General features: G+C 38.4%; 1 protein-coding gene across 1 annotated transcript in view; it reads left to right on the top strand.

Annotated features, from left to right (window-relative positions):
• Positions 1-3,046: 3,046 nt before the first annotated feature.
• Positions 3,047-22,843, top strand: part of MINDY2 (MINDY lysine 48 deubiquitinase 2) — a gene marked incomplete in the record, with an annotated part of 1,894,024 nt that continues 1,874,227 nt past the window's right edge. Inside the window, 1 exon segment of the mRNA XM_044078895.1 lies at positions 3,047-4,173. Within this exon segment, the coding sequence (XP_043934830.1) occupies positions 3,622-4,173 (552 nt within the window).

The raw sequence follows: 22,843 nt of genomic DNA, 5'->3' as shown, positions 1-22,843 counted from the left end.
GGCCCATCTCTGTGGAGGGGAATGACTGCTGGGGTCCTCCATTCACTTGGAACACAGCTTGTTTCAATGCTTTAGTAAAAGAGTACCTCAAGTGGTCCTGATAAGTCATGACTTAGACTGTGCAGAAGGGAACTGGAGATGCTGTTGGAACCCATAGTAGAGGTAGTGGTCTTGGCTTTGGCAAGTGCTGCCAACATCTGGTTCCTGCTAATAGTTGGGAGAAATAGGTTGGAGGGGATTTCTCTCAGATGAGCTGGGTGGTGAAGTCTGCGCTGAATTTATCAGCCAATAGATTCACTATGTCACCCTGATCAGTGAAGATGGCAATGTTCACCACCAGTTCAGCACACTGTTGTGTGTTACCTTTAAAGTTCTGAACATAACTGAAGAAAAACTTGCGATTATCCCTAGCCTGCAAGTCTAGCCTAACCTTGTAGTTGGCCTTGTTGGACTTAATTAGACCTCTTAGATTTTTTTGTTTAGTAGTAGAAGAGAGCACTTGTCTTTAAGTGACTTACTCTTCCTGATTTTGGGCATGATTTTTTCCTTATTATATACAGTTTAAGTGAGGATTCCACCAGTGGGGCTTGTTTTTAATGTTTGTTTTTGGTTTACATCTGGTAGGCATGGCATCCACTATGCAGCCATTCACATTTGTATTGGGACTGTGAATAATTCTGCATAGGTAGCTGTGCTCTCAGGGTTAGGGGGAGACTTGAATTTTGACAAACTGTAACTTAACAGGATTTAGTTTGCCTTAGAATAGTTTGTTACTGGTTTAGTTGGGTTTTCTGTGTTGATTTGTACTTTAAAGGAAACAGCTTTGTGATTCAACCTCACTAGTAAGAACATGACACGGGGGCGGGGTCAACACTCTCCCATGTTGGCGAGCACCAGATCCAGTATGTTTGATCCTCTGGTTGGTGCATACACCTTCTGTTCCAGGGTGTTTGTGTTAATACAGTCCAAGAAGCATTGTGCTTGTGAGTCTGAGGCAGTGTAAGTTTCCAAGTCTATACAGGTGTAAAGTCACCCATGAACAGGGTGTTTGGCTGGATGGTGAGTGTCTCCAGTAGGTTTAGGTAAGAGTCATGAGACCCTACATGCATAGGTGATGACCTGTAGCTAGCCATGATATGGTGAGGGACTTTATCTACTGTGACCTGCAAGTGATGAACTCCACAGTATCATGCTGTTTAACCAGTCTGTGCTGTTGTTGGTCTAAATGTGTGGGAGGCACTGTAGCCTTGCACTGTCAGAGTACTTTCCATTACTTTAAACCAAGTCTCAGTTATGGCACAGATGTCTACAGTCTCCAGAGTGAGGATGGCTTGAAGGTTGTGGAGTTTCTTCTTTAGGCTCCTAACATTGAGCAGTAACACATTAAGGTTGCTTGGAGAATTTTTCACTATGTTGGTAATTTGTCTTTTTGGCATTACCTAAAAAAGGTTCTAAGAGGATGGATAATGTTTTAGCCAATATCTGAAAGCTTGGGGGGGGGGGGGGTCAGGTGCATCTCATCCTTGGCAAAGAAAAGCCGTCTCTTGTCCATGTCCTCCCATGCTGGCAGATATTGGATCCCCATGCCAAATTAAATAAATAAGAAATAAAATTAATTAGAAGTTTTGTATTAGCATGCATTTTCTGAAAAATATGCAGTCTTGAAACTCATATGTCTGTTATTATTTAGTGATTTCGATCCTAGGGTTACCACCTGTCCCACTTTGCGAGGGACAGTCCATCTTTGGGCAGTTGTGTCCTGCTAAAAAACTGTAAAAATAGGAAATGTCCTGAGATTTTAGGACAAAATTATTTCCTATATTTTACATAACAGTTGCATAAAACAGTTATTCTGTATTTGAAACACCTAAATGTTATAAGAAACAGAATAAGCAACTAAAATGCCACAAGAATTTGTGTCTTTTGGCTTTTCCTGGTTAGGGGTCACCACAGCAGAACTTCGGTCTGCTAATGATTGGTAGTTGATTTTAACGTGCCGAGTTACCAGCCCTGACGCACAACCTTCAACAAAGGTACGCCCATTCACGCATGTCTCCACGCAGAAGACACCCTAGCTGAGAATCGAACCAGACAGTGTCTTACTGTGAGGTGACAACGCTACCACAGCGCCACCACCGCAGATAAAAATGTTACAAGAATAACCTTTTATTTAGGCAAAAAAGTGAAGTTCTGTCCTTTGTACTGGCTGTGGGTAAGTTTTGGTCTGCAAAATCTGATGTTTGTACCAAAAATGTCCCACTTTGGCCATTTGAAAAGGTGGCAACCCTAGTCGATCCTCAATGATTGATTTGCCTGAAAGCCAGGAGAGGAAAATACTAAAATATGAGGCAAAAACCTAGACATACTGCAAACTCCTAGACAGTTGAGAGGTGAACTTCTGTGTATAACTTGAAGACCAATCTTTGTATAACAACTGTTGCTTCTCTGGACTCTTACGATTATGTATCCCTCTGTAACATTACTTAATTTTAATGAACTTAGCAAAGTTGTAGCTGAAAACGGTCCATGAGTTCCAGCCTGTCTATTTAGCTTCAAATAAATACATGGAACATGTGACTTAGCATATGTAAGCACCGACTTCACATAGTCACGGTACAGTTTAATCATGTTAATTATGTACGGCGATAAAACAGATGGAGAGAGAACATATTTAATTGTCCATTGTAGAAAATAATTGGCAGATGTATGTACTAATTCGTTTGAGAAACAACTGTATAACACCGATCACTCGGAAGGGAACAGCTGAGTCGCACATTTTCATGATCAAATTTCTACCCATAATAAGTCCACGGTAGCCCTGAAAGACATCAAAACTCAATCAAATAAAAATGTTGTGTGTAACAACTGGCTGTTGGTTAGGGTATCTACAGCGTACATACTGCCAGTGCCACAGTGACAAGGTGTCAACAACCACCGCCCAGCTAAAATAATAACGGTACGTCATGTGACAAAATGTTTAACACACCACCCTTTGTGATATTTTCAAGAAGAAACCTGCGCTACAGAAAGACAATGCAGACATTAATAAGGCGTTGATGCACCACAGTAACTTATGCTTGTAATATCAGAATAATGAGTATTTTTAATAGAGAATATTACTTATACAATGTCCACATTTCTGTTTTGTTTTCGAAAAAGCTAAGAATTTATGTCTGCTCATTAATACAAACAAAAACTGAGAAAATAATGAGCTAAGATCTTACACGTTTAGTTCAACGCTAACTATTTTAATGGACATCACCAAACGGTTTCAACTCAAGTTGAGCAGCTTCTGTCGCCTTTCCCTCAAGAATGACCCACACGCGCCACGTGACGTCACACAAGTAGAGCTGTCATGGCGTCTGCAATACAATCTGTGAGGCTGCATTCTAGATGAAAGCAGCACAGCTGCTTTGCATTGGCATGGAAGAGAATGCCAGCCTGCATAAGTGTAGGGCAGGTTCCGTTATTTGCTTGGATCAACTTAGTGCAGCAGTGTTAGTGAAGGAGATCTTGAGCCATAAAACGGTGGATACGCAAGCGACTGTTGCACTCATATTATTCCTGCAAATGTGGGAAAGCATCTCTTAAGCTGTAGGTTGTGCAACAAATATCAAAGCTATGGATGTTGCAGATGGCGTGGATCGCTTGACTACGGACCGAGGAAATGAAGAGGTAGATGACAATAAGGGAGAAACTAACTGTAAAGGGCAGTATGGGAGCGACTTTGGAGATACAAACGTTAACAGGATGAGTGACCTACCCTCAGCAGATGTAGAATCTGGGAGGGATGAGAGTACTCCCTTCCGTGGGACTCTGCTGGATACACCCAGCTGTAATTTGTTAAGCGAGCCCAGTGAAAGCGACCAAAGTCCCCCGGGCGAGTCCCAGAGCATCGACTCACTGGACTCATTTTCTAATTTGAACTCTTGTCCGAGTTCAGATTTGAACAGCGATACAACAGATGACAGGACCTTAACAGCTGGCATCCAAAACGATCTTGATGATGGGGCGGCAATCGCATCAGCATCCAAGGAAAGATTTCCGGGGCAGTCCGTCCATCATATAAAATGGATACGTTGGAAAGAAGAAAATACCCCAATAATCACTCAGAATGAAAACGGTCCTTGTCCTTTGTTGGCAATAATGAATGTCCTCTTATTGTCATGGAAGGTACCGAATAAAGTTTTTGCACTTTATTCAGTCATATAATCTTCAGCAGTAACTACCAGTGCAGTTGCCATTACTTTCAAGAAAAGATACAAGTTTTCTTGTTATTCATTTAGATCAAAGTTATGATTGCAAAGAGCGTCAATGTCTGTCTAGCTTGTTTATCTAAAGTAATTTTTAACCTGCTTGTTTTCTACTTATTTGTAGATATTAAAAGTGTGCAGGCTGAGCTTCAAACATCAAAACATTCTCTATAGTAGCACTATTATGCACACCGTTTTGAGCTCCACCCAATAGGAGGGGCAGTGCCTCAAGTCAGTCTTCTTTCAGCCCCCACCCCATCCTTTTTCTCTTAGACAAACAACCAGTCTGTTTCTTAACAGTGGCACACGGAGTTACAAGCACATTTCATTAGAAGCGTTTCACTCATATTGTTACAGCTGAGCATTAAAATCACAACAGTAATCTTTAAGAAACACAACAGGTAGTCCAAAAGAGGAACTTTTTCTTATTTTTCAGAATAGAAAGTTTTTCGCTACTAATCTCTATATACGTAGTGAAAATTGATCCTTGTATGACATTAATTCATTTAAATAATGTATCCATCCTTAAACATGGGTGAGGACAATTAATAACTCTTGGTGGAACAAGACAAATCTAAGGGATCAAAATCATAGTGCTATGCCTAAATCATGCATTTAAGACGTTTGCATATTGTATAAAAAGATACAGAGAAATGCTGTACAGTTCCAAATGTACATTAAAAAAAATGCTTAACTGCGTCACGTTTTTGCCTCCAAATACTGTCCGTGAGCGTAGTGGTTGCTGCCTGCAGAAGATATATTTTATATGTGACCCATGACTATCTGTAGAATTTCTTTCATAGATGACCCATGAGCAGTGTAAAACTTTAATTTGATTACTTAGGGTTATGAAGTATGTAATGGAAGTTGTAGAATGCGCATCCATGTTTGATGGTTATGCTACAAGCTCACTGTAATGTGAAAGCTGTATTGCAGATCAGGTGTTTCAGTAATTTATAGTTCTGCTAACATTGTGAACCCATGGTTCCTTCCTGTGTCAGTCCATTAAAAAACTAGTAATGAATATGAAAAAATATATACTCTGTGACCACCAAATCCTTTACTGTAAATTTGTGAATATTTATATTTACACAGGTCATTGCTGGCAGATACATAATGTTTTTTTTAACTCTTTAGTCTTACCTTGTGTTTTCAAGTCAGTATGCTAACTTGTTGTCTTTGAGATTAAGTTATGCTTCCTTGGAATTTGCATTGTTTTCTTAAACCTGTTAAAATGTGGGAGTTGGCTGCTGATTACTTAATAAAACCTGAGAAGTAGATTTTTATCATGATTAAGATTTTGATTTCAAAATGCAGCTATACAAGGAATAAGAGAAAAAAAACAACTGCACATACAATGGCATAGTTGTCTTTGTTGGTTTCACCACAGCAACATTCCTGGCAGTACCTTTTGGGCAGTAAATAATAAGCTTATGTTGACTAAGAGGTTGCTGATTGGTGGTTTGGCACATTTCCCAGATATAGTGTGTCTTCATTCAGTGAAATAACTGTACTGTAAACAGCGCACACTGAGCATTAGTGTGTAAGTAGCAGAAAAAGTCGGCACAGTTGGCAGCTTGTACTTGACAGCTAGGGAATACACAAAGAAATATGAAGAGTCTGAAATCAAACTTGTCAGTTGTAATTATTTAATGTTTATGATAAATATTGCCATGTGTAATCTGTATTTCTAGAGTACACATACAATGGTGAAACTTAACAGTATTTAAAGCTGTTGTAAGTGGCCATAAGTACTTACTGTCACTGCATGTTTTCCTTCCTGTCATGAGACTTTTGTCTAAGTCAACTACTAATTAAGCAATGTTTAAGATAACTCCCATCTTAAGGGCTTTCATCCAGTAATAAGTCAAATATGTATTATAAGAGTGGCACAATCTAAAAGTGGGATGTGCAAAAGTGAAAAAAAATATCTGTGACTGAGAAATGGTACTGCTGTATGTTAATGTGCAACAGAACCATTAATCTTTATAATATTGCAGCAGTTACTGACAATGTTGTGCTTTTATTGGGGATCATACCTCCCAACTGTCCAGATTTCTGCCGAATGTTCAGATTTTTGCCTCAATTTTTTGGTCTCCTCCTCTTGAAATTTGTATTTTTCTGGCAAATTACAATGGATTGAAGTCACTAAATAAGGACATACGCAAGTTTCACATTTCATATCGTTCAGAAAATGCAAGCTAACACAAAACCTGTTATTCTAGCAACACTCTAAGTTTATAAGAGTAATATTTAAAGTCTGTCCCTATTTTGGGGTCTTTGCCCAGATTTCTTGTGTTAGGAAGGGAGTTGATTAAATATTGCTTACGAATGTTATTCCCTACCATGGGCTGCCATCCTGTTAAAAAATACAATCATCTGTGCGTACACTGTGGTTCTAAATAACAAGTAACCTGTCATACAAACTGAGTGTTCTTGGCTTCTTATTGGTATATGAGTAAGGTGCTTCTTTCTCCTAGCCATCCTGTTGGCAAGGTTAACAGAAGAAAAATCATCTTTTTTCTGCTCCTATGTCAGCTAAATGTCTGCTCCTTCTATTGCTGGATTGCAGTTACACGTACATGATGACTGCAGCTGTCAAACCTTATTTCCTTCATCTTATAATCTCAGAAATTCTGAGTACTTTGGGGACACTTAGCATCAGGGACAGACCTGTATCATGGTTAAATGGGGTCCTATGCAGGGTAATGGAACATCCCCCCCCCAGCCATTCCAGTGTCTCATTACTTGGTTCTCTCCCCCCAGTTACTATAATACTGTTCAGAACTGCCTTGTCTTCAGCTGATATAACTGTTTTTTATAGCTTGTGTGTTACCTAACTCAAGGTTCCCTTAATTTGACCTGTTAATAACAGCCTGCATTTAAATTGTCCTCTCCTATTTAATATATTCATAAACGACTTCCGCAATTCTATCCCTTTCTCTAATATCATCCAATACACAGATGATTCAACTATTATCTGTTCTGCCACATCCATCCTAGTACTCCAAAAGCTTACACAAGATGCATTCTCAACCACCGAACAATGGATGAAAGAAAACCACCTAGCACTTAATGCCTGTGAAACCAAATTAATGGTATTTACTCCCTCTAAACTCACCTCTATCAATACAAACACTTTTTCTATCACTAGCCATAACAACACATCCTTGGAATTGGTGTCAGAGGCTAAGTTACTTGGGGTCCAAATTGACAGTCAGCTTAAATTCAACTCCCATATTCAACTAAATATCAAAAAAACTCATCAAAAACTAGGCATGCTCTACCGACAAAATTGTTACCTTACACCCTCCACTAAAATCACTCTCTCCACCTCATTTCTTATCCCCTCTCTTCTCTATGAAGCCCCACTCCTAACTAACCTACAATATTCCCTTAAAACACAACTTTCCTCTTGCTACAACAAAATCGCCAAGTTCGCTACCAGCCATAAGGCATCTACCCACCAATGTTCTTCTCTCCACAAACTAAAATGGCTAGAATTATCCAACCAACTCATCTATTCTTAACTTACTCTTGCACACAAGCTCATTTTCAAACCCTTCCTCTGTCCATCCCTTTCCTCTGCCTTTAAAATGCACCTTCCCAACAGAGTACTAAGATCTAATAACCAAAACCTAATAGAATTGTACAAACCAACTCGTCCCCCAGGTAAAAATCTCCTATCCTATGGTCTAGCACGTCTCTGGAACTCCCTACCTCCATCCATTCGTACCACTTTCAACCACTTTATATTCAAAAAATCTCTTCACTCTCATCTACTATCCCAGTGGGAATGCTCCTGCACCCATCCATCATATCTACTGTCCCAGTGAGAATGCTCCTGCACCCATCCATCATATATACTATCCCAGTGAGAATGCTCCTGCACCCATCCATCATATCTACTATCCCAGTGGGAATGCTCCTGCACCCATCCATCATATCTACTATCCCAGTGGGAATGCTCCTGTACCCATCCATCATATCTACTATCCCAGTGGGAATGCTCCTGCACCCATCCATCATACCTACTATCCCAGTGGGAATGCTCCTGCACCCATCCATCATATCTACTATCCCAGTGGGAATGCTCCTGCACCCATCCATATCTACTATCCCAGTGGGAATGCTCCTGCACCCATCCTTCATATCTACTATCCCAGTGAGAATGCTCCTGCACCCATCAATCATATCTACTATCCCAGTGGGAATGCTCCTGCACCCATCCTTCATATCTACTATCCCAGTGGGAATGCTCCTGCACCCATCCTTCATATCTACTATCCCAGTGGGAATGCTCCTGCACCCATCCATCACATCTACTATCCCAGTGGGAAAGCTCTTGCACCCATCCATCATATCTACTATCCCAGTGGGAATGCTCCTGCACCCATCCGTCATAATCTACACTGGCATTTTCTCTTCCCCCTCCTTTCTGGGAACTTCCTTGTTACTGCTCTCCTAACTCATACATCCCCCCCTTGTACTTACTAAGCTAATTATAAAAAAATGTTTTATTTTGTTTCCTATTTGCTAGCTTCCTAAGATATAATGGCCTCTCAGTTTTTCTATTGAAATGTTTCCTTTTCTAGTCTGTATCATCTGTAATGTTCCTCACCAGTATGTACTATCTGAAATGTTATGCTCTAAGCTGTATAATTTGTAAATATTGTAATCTAATCTAAAACCTATTGCAACATTGTTTCTGGAGCTTTTCTCCCCAGGACTCCATTGAAAATGGGTTCATCTTGGCCCAATGGACTATCCTGGTAAACCAACTGCAAATAAATAAATAAATAAAAATAAATAAATAAATTGGAACTTGTGTTCTGAGAGACAGCCTTACAAGATTATATGCAAATATACAGAGCTGAGTATATTTTTTGGGTTTATAATTTATGCTGTTAGTGGTTGTTCAAATCTGTGCTGAAACTGTCTTCCCCAGCCCCCCACCCCCATTTTCTGCCTTGTCTTCAGCTGATATAACTGTTTTTTATAGCTTGTGTGTTACCTAACTCAAGGTTCCCTTAATTTGACCTGTTAATAACAGCCCGCATTTAAATTGGAACCTGTGTTCTGAGAGACAGCCTTACAAGATTATCTGCAAATATACATAGCTGAGTATATTTTTCTTTATTACAGAGTTTAATTGTTGCTTAGATACTGATCTGCAAATATACAGCGATGAGTATATTTTTTTGGTTTTATAGTTTATACTGTTAGTGGTTGCTCACATCTTGCTGTCTTCCCCAGCCCCCCACCCCCATTTTCTGCCTTGTCTTCAGCTGATGTAACAGGTTTTATAGCTTGTGTGTTACCTAACTCAAGGTTCCCTTAATTTGACCTGTTAATAACAGCCTGCATTTAAATTGGAACCTGTGTTCTGAGAGACAGCCTTACAAGATTATCTGCAAATATACATAGCTGAGTATATTTTTCTTTATTATAGAGTTTAATTGTTGCTTAGATACTGATCTTCAAATATACAGAGCTGAGTATATTTTTTGGTTTTATAGTTTATACTCTTAGTGGTTGCTCAAATCTCTGCTGAAACTGTCTTCCCCAGCACCCCACCCCCATTTTCTGCCTTGTCTTCAGCTGATATAACTGTTTTTTATAGCTTGTGTGTTACCTAACTCAAGGTTCCCTTAATTTGACCTGTTAATAACAGCCTGCATTTAAATTGGAACGTGTTCTGAGAGACAGCCTTACAAAAGTATCTGCAAATATACAGAGCTGAGTATATTTTTCTTTATTATAGAGTTTAATAGTTGCTTAGATACTGATCTGCAAATATACAGAGCTGAGTATATTTTTTGGGTTTTATAGTTTATACTGTTAGTGGTTGCTCAAATCTTGCTGTCTTCCCCAGCCCCCCACCCCCATTTTCTGCCTTGTCTTCAGCTGATATAACTGGTTTTTTATAGCTTGTGTGTTACCTTACTCAAGGTTCCCTTAATTTGACCTGTTAATAACAGCCTGCATTTAAATTGGAACCTGTGTTCTGAGAGACAGCCTTACAAGTTTATCTGCAAATATACAGAGCTGAGTATATTTTTCTTTATTACAGAGTTTAATTGTTGCTTAGATACTGATCTGCAAATATACAGAGATGAGTATATTTTTTTGGTTTTATAGTTTATACTGTTAGTGGCTGCTCACATCTCTGCTGAAACTGTCTTCCCCAGCCCCCCACCCCCATTTTCTGCCTTGTCTTCAGCTGATATAACTGGTTTTTATAGCTTGTGTGTTACCTAACTCAAGGTTCCCTTAATTTGACCTGTTAATAACAGCCTGCATTTAAATTGGAACCTGTGTTCTGAGAGACAGCCTTACAAGATTATCTGCAAATATACAGAACTGAGTATATTTTTCTTTATTATAGAGTTTAATCGTTGCTTAGATACTGATCTGCAAATATACAGAGCTGAGTATATATTTTTTTGGTTTTAGAGTTTATACTGTTAGTGGTTGCTCAAATCTCTGCTGAAACTGTCTTCCCCACCCCACCCCCTGTTTTTGGTTTGTAGTTAAATTTGGTGGCTTTTGCAATGCCCGCCCCACTGTAGATTTGAGCTAGGACACTCCCCCAGTCTCATCTCTTTACCGCATTCTACCTAATAAACCCTTTCTGCACTTGCTTTTAGTCCTTTTTAATTTAATTGCATTTTTCAAACTGTGTGTGGTCTAATATTGCTACATACTCAAGTGTGCTAGCTTGCACTGCATGTGAATTGTTTTTACTGCTGTTTTTGCTACTTTTCTGTAAAAAAAAAAACTGTAAGCCTGTTTCCTATCTTTCCTGTAACTAGTGTTCCAGATACAGATTTGCTGTATCCAGGACTGTTTGTAAGCTTCTGAGCCCCCCAAGCCTTTCTGTGTTGGAGGGAAGCCTTCTAGCTTATCAGTGGGAGTGGTAAGCGTTAGGTAACCTGTCTGCCACATAAGGAGTGGTTCTGGCCCAGAATTTGTAGTTATTGGCCATTTGGGAAATCTTCCATCTCTCTCAACTTTCTGATTTGAAAGCCTGCATTTGCACTTGTTTCTGTAACTCGTTTAGTGCAGATACAGATTCTTAGTTTTAGCACTTACATTTGCTTATTCATACTCAGCACTTGTTCAGAACTTGTAAGCACTAAATAAGCTACTAATTACTATAGCACTCAGTCTTCCTCATTACCTAGAGGAAAACAGTTTTTGTACTTACTTTTCTCACTTGCGTTGAGAAAAACAGCTCTTGTACTCACTTTCCTCACTTATCTAGAGGAAAATAGTTTTTTATTCAGGCATGTCCAAGGGTCAGCTCCCAGTGTTCTCCCCTGTCTATCTGATGAATCTGGGCATCTTGAGGCAATGTAGAAATTGCCTCATGTACACAGACAACCCTCTCCTCCTACCACCCAACACTACAACCTGTGAGAGATGCACTTATCTAGCCAAACTGGAGGTAAAGCTCTCTCCAACCAAGACTGAACCTGACAGTCATGAGGAGAAGGTAAACATTTGCACCACACCACACTCATCACATAGTCTCACTACGTCTACACCACCAAAATCCACACATAGAAACTCAAAAACATTCGCGGAGGCTCTCAATAATAATCAGCCTAAGCAACAGAGACCTCCAAAGCAGAAACACAAGCAACCTCCATTCCCCAACACAACCCAAATGACACATAGCCCATAGACTCAGTGTGCCACTCAAACACAGCCGATAAGGCAAAACAACATACCCAACACACTAGTCATAGGTGACTCTATAGTCAGGCACACTGATGTCCCACTCACCAGGCTAAACAAGGAGAAGGTTACTGTCAGCTGCCTGCCGGGTGCCAGGATCCGCCACATAACCCACGCACTCAGGTCACTCCACAACAAGTACAAATATGAATCTGTCATTGTCCATGTTGGTGTGAATGACCTGAGACGTACCTCCCTGGACTACATGAAAAGAGACATAGAAGAGCTCTGCAATCTTGTAGCCCATCAGGTATGACCCTAGCCCTGAGTAGCATTCTGCCATCGCCCAGAATGATACCGCAGTACAAGGACAAAATGATTGACTTTAACAATTGGCTAAGCTTCTGGTGTCATTCTAAGGGGATCCAGTATCTGTCTGCTTGGGATGACATGGTCGACAGACCACAATGCTTTGCCACAGATGGCCTGCACCTGTCACCCCTGGGATTCCGGATACTGGCTAAGGCTCTTGCTGCCCCTATAGTGCCTTTTTTTAGGCAGGGTTCAAGTAACAAATTCAGCACCATAACAGGAACAGGCAAGCAAAAACTGAGGGTAATGCTACTCAATGCTAGAAGTCTAAATTTCACAATGCACTCACTGGAGGCACTCCTTAAAATGGAGAACATCGATATCTGTGCAGTGACTGAGACCTGGTTCAAGGCTTCAGAGAGCACCCCTGCACTACCAGGCTATAACTCATACCACACTTTTCGGCCATGTAAACTGGACCAAAGCACCAAAGGTGGGGGTGTGTCCATATTCATTAAGGATATCCACACCTCCAGGCTAGTTGCTCAGCATAATGCATCCAAGGTTATCCAAGTGCAACTAACTCTTGGCAAAACTGCAATCCAAATTGTAGCTTGCTACAGATCCCCCACCATGCCCCAGGATTTCCACTCCTCTTTTCTTGATGTACTGGAAAATATTGGGGTTCAACCAAACACCCTAATAATGGGCGACTTCAACTACCCCACTATTAACTGGGAAGACTACTCATGTACCAACTCCTTAGCGCAATGCTTTCTGGAATTCATAAACTCCAATGCCCTAGATCAACTTATCCACACCCCCACCAGGGGCAACAATATCCTAGACCTAGTCATTACCAACATGAGTGACCGGTGTTCCACACCTGAAGTCAACTCCTCGTTGGTCCAATCCGACCATAAGCTAATCACCCTTGATATCCACATCCCACCCCCACCCCCCATTAAGGAAACCACAGTAAAAAATTTCTCCAAAGCCAACTTCATGCTTCTTAAGACAGAAGTAGTGAACTTCATGACACCCATGCAGATGGACAATGCAGTTACAACTGCTGAATCGTACACAAATGCACTCTATAAGCACTTACAAGAGTGCATGGATCGTGCTATCCCAAACAGAACCAAGACGCTATCCGCCAAAAAAACCAAGCCAATCTGGTGGTCCCCTGCCATAAACAAACTGTACTTCTGAAGGAAGAAACTGTTGCAAAAGAGAGTAAAATCCCATGAGTAGAGGAGCTCCCTGGTCAGCCTCAGTAAGAAGCTAAGATCCCTTATAAGATCCTCCATAGCTAGCTATGAAAATAAAATTGTCACTAATTCCAAGGACAACCACAAAGCATTCTATAGCTATGTCAAGAATGTCAGTGGCAACACCCAGATCCAACTGATATTGCCAGCATCCTGGCAGATAGGTTCAGTGCTAACTTTACCCCCCCCCCCACTCCCTAAAGGGCCCATATCTATACAGGAAGAATGCAGAGTCCCTGTAATCACAACTACACAGGTGAAAGCTGCACTCTCTAAAGCCAAAAACACAGCATCCATGGGACCAGACAACATCCCAGGCTGCGTTTTACATGAACTTCAGAATGAACTGGCTCCCCACTTAAGCACCATGTTCAATAATAGCCTCGCATCAGGCTTTGTGCCCACTGAATGGCGCACAGCAACAGTTATCCCACTCCACAAAGGGGGAGCCACCACTGATCCTGGGAACTATAGCCCTATTAGCCTGACGAGCCTGGTCTGCAAAGCCATGGAACGTATCATCATGGAACTCCATAAACAAAGACATTGGTAACCTCCAAACTCTGGATCCCACCCAGTTCGGGTTTGTGAAAGGCAGATCATGCCTCCTGAACCTGATCGACTTCTTTGAGGCAGTCACCAAAGCCGTAGATGAGGGTAAGGTGGTTCACACAGCCTATCTTGACCTCGCCAAGGCTTTCGACACCATCCCCCATTCTGGCATTATAGCTAAACTCAATAAACTAGGCATAAATCCCTACATCACAAGATGGGTTTCCAACTGGCTCACTGACAGAACCCACACTGTAAAAGTTGCAGACTCCAAATCTGACCTCAAACCAGTGACAAGTGGAATACCACAGGGTTCCGTCCCGGGACCGCTCCTGTTTGGTATCTAGTTCTCTGAAGTACAGGCTAACACAGAAGGCCTCTGGCTAACAAAGTTCGCAGATGACTGCAAACTAGGAGCCATAGTCAAGTCCCCAAATGATGTGAACATCCTACAGAAGGGCCTCTCTGAGACAGATGCCTGGTGTCAGAGCCATGGCCTCAAGCTCAATGCCAAAAAGTGCAGTGTCATCCCCTTTGGTAAAAACTCTGTACCCATGAACTACCACATAGGCAGCGATCTACTTAACACCGAATGCGTGATAAGAGACCTTGGGACCCAGGTGGACAGTAGTCTCTCCTTTGATAGTCACATCGCCACAGTAGTCAGGAAGTTCTTCTACGTGGCACACCTCATCATAAAAGGGTTCTCATCCAAGAAAAAAGAGGTCATCGTTCCCCTCTACTAGACACTCATTAGACCCACTATAGAGTACAACACCCCTTTTGGAATGTACCTCACAAGACATCTGCAGCAGCTGGAAAGGCCACAGAAGTACCTCACAAAGAGGATTACTGGACTCAAACAAATGCCCTACACTGACCGCCTAAAAAAACTCCAGTTTTACTCCGTAGCATATCGCCTACTCAGAGGTGATCTCTGCCTAACATATAAAGCTATGTCAAACCCAGAGCTGTTGGACATGCTACACCTTAAGAAATCCCAATCCCTCCGAGCTACACGCTCTAGGGCCCTAAACCTTGTCACCACAATAAACAGGACATGCTGGAGGGATAGATTCCTATCCCAGAGACTTCCCATACTCTGGAACAGGCTACCCATCTATGTCAAGCAAAGTTCTTCATTAGCACTCTTCAAGAAAAATCTTGATGAGTGGATGGGAAATAGGAAATACACCCCGGGGATCACTTCTGTGTCTCTGCTCGACACTGGCACAGGAAAATAACTTTCTTGGGTGGCGTAAGCCAGGGAACCTTGTTGGCCAGGCTTACATAGGCCCTTGGGCTGATAGCCTAGTACCTACCTATGAACCTATGAACTGTCAGTGGTCATACTATTTTCTTCTTTACACGTGCAATGATTATACAGATGTGGGTTTAAATTTAAAGCTTTTATTTCAAAATTTACAGCACAAACACTGATGGTTATTTGCTAAACAAAACAAAACAGTTCCACGTTGAAAACAGACTTAGCATGAGTAACCTTAAGCTTTTCTTGAAAACAGACTTTGCATGTGCAAAGTCTCTGAATCTCAGATTCATTGAAAATGCATTGAAACTCATATTAATTGAGAATGCATCTAGTCAGTGGTGGATTAAGTTTACCTTTGTCTCTGGACTGTTTTCAAATCATGGGCCACCTGCAAACATTTTTAGACCATGCTTAAATGCATTTGTTCTTTGATTCATCTTCCTGATTGTTTTACATTATATTTCTTGTTTAATACAGTAATATTTTTTTACAGTGCATTTTAAATTTGTAGTCTGTCAGTAAACATTGTAAAAAATAACTAATAATGACAAAAGTACCCATTTCAGAACATTTTAACCATAAAAGGCTACTCAAACTGCCATTATTATAATCCACCAATATCAGTACTCAGCAATTGCAGCCACTGAATTGACAGAGTACACATCACATGTCTGACTGTAGTAAAAAAATGGCCACAGTAAAGTATTTCAGTTTCCTTTACACAAATGCACACATGTTCTGCGAAGACAAACGGATGACTTTTAACCTTATTAGCCCAGTAGGGTCAGTCATTTTTATCTACAAATATTCCTAAAACTCAGCAATTATAGCTACATCGTTAAGGGCATCTTTCTGAGATGTCTGCATCAAAAAAAATTGACAATGATAATGACCAAAGTCACATATTTAAAATTTGTTTCACATGAACTCATGGTAGCCAAAGTATTCCTACTTAATTTACACACACATGCACACTAGCCTGCAAAGCCAGATTAAAATGGTTTAAAAATGACCAGATAAGAGCATAAGGTACTTTCATCCATGGACAGCCCCCCATCCCCATCTGCAGTTGTTGACAGTGTGTATCCCCTATTGTTATGAAGAAACAAATTACACATACTTTACTGATAGCTTTGGATGAACTACTTTAAAGTGTATATAAATCACTAGCATCATACCATAACATTCAGCCAGTTGTAACATAGCTTAACTAGAACATTTATGAGACCATAAGAAAAATTAACCACCGATAGCACATGTTAAGTCAATATGCAAAATGTCTGCAGAAGTAAAAGTCTTCAAAATAATTCTATGTTGAAAAGAGAACTATTACTAAAGCAGACATCACTGCTGGTTAACAACTTTATATTGCAGTGCTTCACCTACAAATGCAGTGTCTACTGTTTTTGAAGAATTAATTATTTATGTTGCATTAAAAGTGGTGTGGTGGTGATATTGCCATAACATTTCCTGAACATGATCAGCTATGCAGTAAGGGATGGCTAGCAAAAAATGACAACAGGTTCATTGTTACTAGGCATGCAGTCCAGGAGACCATTAGGAGCCTAGCCCAAATTCTCAATTGTTCCTTTGCACTTGCTTAATATCATACAGTAAATAAAAACACCAAACAGTAGCCGTACTTTGGGTGATCCTTGCCGTCTTTTTATTTTTATATTTTCATACAGTAAATAAATGAAGGTGGAAAGATTCAAACTCTGCACCTTTTCCACAGGAAGCAACTCATTAACAAGTTAGAGCTGTAGTCCTCTGCACTAACTGGTAGAGTAACAGTTTTTAACTAAATGCAGAAATTCTGTACAATACGATTTTGTAGTGAAGGCTATACCACAATAATATGTAATGGTAACTGCGTAATGCATGCGGAAGGTCAGGCTGTTCTCATTATCACTCCAAATAATGCAGATTATATGATCTGACAAATATTAACTCTTTGTAGTTGCTGGAAGCTGTAAAGAAGGTACTGTAAAAATATATTACTAAAATATAACATGGTTAGATTATATTATACAGTCCATGCCTATTAATTCATTCATTCTTTCATGCATTGCATAAAGCAAAGCAGTTACAGACAGTATAACTGCTTGCAGCAGCTTTTGTTCACCAACCCACAAGTCACACAAAATCAGAAATATTAAGACATGTAGAATATTGTTTTAGACGGGGTCCAACATTCTTGCAGGACATCTACACAGAAACATGGCAGCTGGTGGAAAGGATTAGGGCTCTTGCTTCCAGTAGTCAAGGTACAGAGTTTGAGCCTGAGCAAGTAACTTAACTAAACTACCCTCTTTAACTAGTGCATTTTATACACACATACACACACACACACACACACACACACACACACACACACACACACACACACACACACACACACACACATACACCTTTCTATTCTTAAAAACAGAAGTACTGGCTCCTCTTCTTAAAATGCTTGCTCATACCTGTTAAAAGTTCCTTGCCCACTTGAGTAACAAACGCAAAAAAGTTAACTAGCTTCTGTCCTAAAAGAAGTACTATCTCCTGTTGCTTGCTCATACTTACAAAAAGAAACAAATCAACTGTCACTTTGCTCAAATAAAGTAAATCTATTCTGGTGTGTGGTGTTCTGTACTCACAAAGTAAATATATCAACATTGCCTGCCTTCTGAATTTGAATCTCGCTCCAGTTGTGTTCTTGCTTCGCTCTCGTTTCATTGGCTGAAAACTAGAGGATGCAGGATGTGAGCAAATCAGTTCTTAAATCTGCAGTAACCTAAAGGTGGAGGATGTGAGCAGGTTTCTTTTTATTTTTTAAAGCAGCAATACCCTAAACTTTTCTTTATTTTTAATTAATCTGTTGTGGCCAAGCTCCCCAGCCAGCACTGGGCCCTCAGCAGCTGTCTAGGTCACCCAGTGCTGCACCTGGCTCTGATCGGGATGCCTTCCTCTTTGCTGCCATTTAACCTTTAGTCATGTCTCTCCTTGTAGTAGTCCTTGCACATTCTGTCAGTAAAAAGCAGATAGGCAGTGTTTAGGGAAATCTACCTAAGTCTTTAGAAAATTGTTGGACATCACAAATCCTCTGTGTGGAATGCCTGGGTTTGCATAGGTGTATGGCAACAGACTTGTAGGTGATTTGGTCCCTGTTGAGAGGTTTGCTATGGTAGGGTGATTTCTTGAAAGGGGTAATATGGCCCTTTCTAAGATTTATTTAGTTGTACTTTTTACTATATTTTCTTATGTGCTTTTTTATACCTTGTATTACCTTTTCTGACAGCTTTTTGGTCTGTTGGGACATGGTAATTGGCTGCAGGGTCATTTCTTTCATCAAAATGTTTTTATTTTTCAAATGTAGTTGAATAAATTCCTTAGTATTTGTATATAACATCGTAATAACTATATACAGTATTTACATCAGCCTGACATTGTAACAGAGCTCAATATATACAATTACTTTATAGGTATAACAATCCAGTTATCATAGAGTATCTGTTCAGTTATTGTAATGTGTCAATCAGTGATAAGTCTTTTTTCCATGGATTGTTAATAAATGGCTTAGGATGAATCCTTAATTTTTTAATTTTAATTTCCAACAGTGCTGTGGTCTTCAGTAGGCTGTAGAAGTCTTCTAAAGTAGGTATTGTGTTTGTATTCCATCTTCTTGTTATACACCTCCTTGAGATTGTAAGTATTGTCCATACTAGATACATATTTGACTCGTTGAAACAAGGACCTTTATACACATTTAATAATACTAGAGCTTTAGATAAGTTAAATGATTCAGTAAGTAAAGCTTGTAAAAAGTTTTTAATACCATTCCAAAATGGCTTAATTTTAACACAGTTGAAAAAATGTGATTCCAATCTGCATTGTGAATTTGCTCAGACCTCCAACATATTCTCTTTGTGGAAGAATTAATTTTAGTAATTCTGTCTGGAGTTAAGACTGCTCTATGCAAGCATTTCCAATTAAAAACTTTCCAGTATTGTGTAAAGGATGTATGTTTTATTGATAATAAAATATTTGATTTAATTTCTTCAGTTAGCTGTAATGAGTGTCCATTTGTTATATAATTCCAATATGAGGATTTGGGTGTTGTTTTATACTTTATCAATATCTTGTAAAATTTTGAAATACTGTTTCCCATGTCATAATCATTATATATGATTTCATATAGTTATTTCGTAAATTTAGGTATTTCTTAAATAGTAAATGAAGAATTACTAATTATTCTGCATAAATCTTGCGAATACTTCAGAATGCTTTGCATGGTTAGCCAATCTTGTTGTGGAATTTTGTATGTTGTTTCTATTGTTTGCATATCCAAAACTTTTAGTTCTTTGATATATTGAAACCAACAAACAAATCCTTTCTGTTTCTAGGAATTAATTATTTCTCTGTATATTTTATGTGGATAGCTCTTTGTAACTATGAATGGTGTTAAAAGATCAAACCAGATTTTTAAATCTATATTTGCATTAATAATTTTCCTAAATGAGTCAATGTTATAATTAATCATACGAGTTTTAGTGGACTTAGTTATGTTGTATTGCATACTAATACATATGTGCCACAGCAAATTGTTTTTATCTGTTATTTGAATTTTTTTTGTAAATCAAATTAATTTATTGATATTACAGTTAGTAATTCTTTCCAATTTGCAGAATAATTTGGACTTATCCAGTCTGATATTGTTTTAGATATTGATGCTTTTATATATGCTTCTATATCAGGAAAGTTTAATCCTCCCTGTTTCCATGATGTAGTAAAGCTATTCTATTTATTTTGGGAAACCATAAAAATTTTATTCGGCATGAGTTTATTTCTTTGAGTATATTCCTTTCTGGTAATAGTTGTATTGCCAAAGCTATATGTAGAATCTTGAGTAGTAAAACCATTTTTATTAACTGTAGTCTATCTTCAAATGTTAATATTATTTTGTTCCACTTTTCCACAGAGATTTTAATTGTATTGATAATGATATTGTAGTTTCTTGAGACTAATTCATTATTATCCTTGCATAACTCAATTCCTAGATATTTTAAGGTAGATTCTTGTTTCCCTATAATGTGATTCCCCTTCATCTGCAATTCTTTTATTTATTTAAAAATACAAATTTTGATTTTGATTTATTGAAATGGAGTGCTGAATTCCTGTAAAATGTGTCAATTAAAATATCTAATTCTTCTAATGTCTCTTTTGTATTGGATAATGTTAATATGTTGTCAGCAAAGAGCATTACTTTAGAATTGTATTGTTCATAAACATCTATTCCTTTGATTTTTGTATTGTTATGTATTGAAACTGCCAATGTTTCAATAGCCAAAGCAAATAGAATCAGTGACATGGGACATCCTTGTTTAGTACCCTTTGTTATATGTATAGATTCAGAGGTGAAAGGACCTGGCTTAACATACGCTAAATTATTTGTATATATATATATATATATATATATATATATATATATATATATATATATATTCTTTAGTAGATGAACAATTGAAGGAGGAAATTCAAATAACACCAGAATTTTGAATAAATAGTCCCAATTTAGGGAAGCAAAGGCTGTTTCTATATCTAAGCCAATTATGAGTGTTTATTTTCTTTATTAACATAATCTATAACAGAAATGATCCTTTTAATATTGTCATGTGACTGTCTATGATATATAAATCCAGTTTGATCACTATTTATTGTTTTGGACAGTAGTATTTTTATTCTGTTAGTTAATATTGTCATAAATATCTTATACTCAGAATTTAGTAATGATATAGGTCTATATGTGGTACAGAGGTTTGGAGATTTGTTTTCCTTTAGGATTGGTGTGATTAAAGAATATCTCTAAGAGGGTGGTATTAAAGCTTGTGACTGAATTTCTAATAGAGTTTTATGGAAGAGGGATAGTATCTTTGAAGGAAAAAGTATATATATTTCCATAATTATGCCATCTATATCTGGAGCTTTATTATTTTTACCCTCTTTTATTGTATCTGTAATTTCTTTGTAGGATATGGGTGCTTGCAGATTTAGTTCTAATTTTTCTGGTATTTTTTTATATTTGAACATTTTTCATCTAGATTTAATTGATCGATATGTATATTTTCTTTTTGGAAATGTTCCGTATAGTGATTTCTGTAGGCATCAAGAATGTCACCTATATCTGAGACATTTTCCCTTTCTTTTCATGGAAGATACTTTTAATGTTATTAGCTTTTGATTGTATTTTGATTCTTGTTGATAAATTATGTACATATTGGGAGAAGTGACCAATTTATTAATTTTTAGTTTTTCTAAAGTTAAACTACTTTTATGTGTTAGAATTTAGTTGTATTTATTGTTTAATACTTATACTTTCTTTTTCATCTCCAAATGATTTTGATTTTTTTCAGCTTTTACTGACAAAAGTTTGGATTGTAGATCTAATAATTCAGAATCCCATTCTCTGATTTTTTTAAATCAAGTTAGGGTTTTACCATATATGTAAGCTTTTAATGAGTCCCATATCATTATTTTATTTAACTATGTGGTGTAATTAATATCTAAGAAGAACTTTAATTCAGATAATAATCAAAGTTTGAACTCTTTAATTTTAGTTATATATGCTGGAATACTGGAGTTAAAGATTAACGGTTTGTACCCATTTTGAAGTTTTAGTATCAATGAATTGTGGCCTGAAAAGGGGCAGAGAGTGATTGAGAAATTAATGATTTTAGAGTGTACGTCATGGGTAGCAAATATGTTATCTATTCTAGTTTGGGTACCAAATCTGTGATCTTGATGGGAAAACAACAAAGATTTATCTTTTTTAAATTTGAAAGTATCTACAAGATGAAATGATTTTACCCACTTGTTTAAAGCTTTTGATACAGCAGATGTACGCAGCGGTCTTTTATTTGTAGTTTCAGAAATATCAAATATACAGTAAAAATCTCCTACTAATATTAAATTGCCTTTATAATTATTGGAAATTAAATCCAAGTTTTTTTTAACAGTTTCTGATCCAATTCCTGGGAACCAGTATAGATTGGCTAGGGTCCATATTCTGTTATATTTAACTATTACTAATGCCATAAGGCGTAGGCCACAGTGGTGCAGCAGTTATCGTTGTCACCTCACAGCAAGAGGTTCTCCCGTTCGATTCTTGGCTGGAGCGCCTTCTGTGTGGAGTCTGTATGTCCTCCCCGTGGTTGAGTGATGTTTGAAAGACATGCAGGTAGGTGCATGAATGGGTGTGCCTTCCTTGAAGGTTGGGCATTGGGCTGGCAACTCGGCACCATAAAAACCCACTGCCAATCATTAACGGACCGATGTTCCACTGTGGCGACCCCTAACCGGGAAAAGCTAAAAGACCATTATTACTAATGCCATAAGGCCTTCTTTATCTTCATACTTATAAATGATTTCTGGGTTAATCACATTTGTTTTCCATAAAACTGTTACCCCTTTTGTCTTTGTTTTATAAGTGGATTGCACCAATATCATATATTCCTTAGGAT

This window comes from Protopterus annectens, chromosome 7.part1, assembly GCF_019279795.1.
Source record: "Protopterus annectens isolate FY-2018-M chromosome 7.part1, PAN1.0, whole genome shotgun sequence".
Lineage (NCBI taxonomy): Eukaryota > Metazoa > Chordata > Ceratodontiformes > Protopteridae > Protopterus > Protopterus annectens.
The sequence above is the reverse complement of the archived record's forward strand: the minus strand, read 5'-3'. Positions and strand labels throughout refer to the sequence as shown.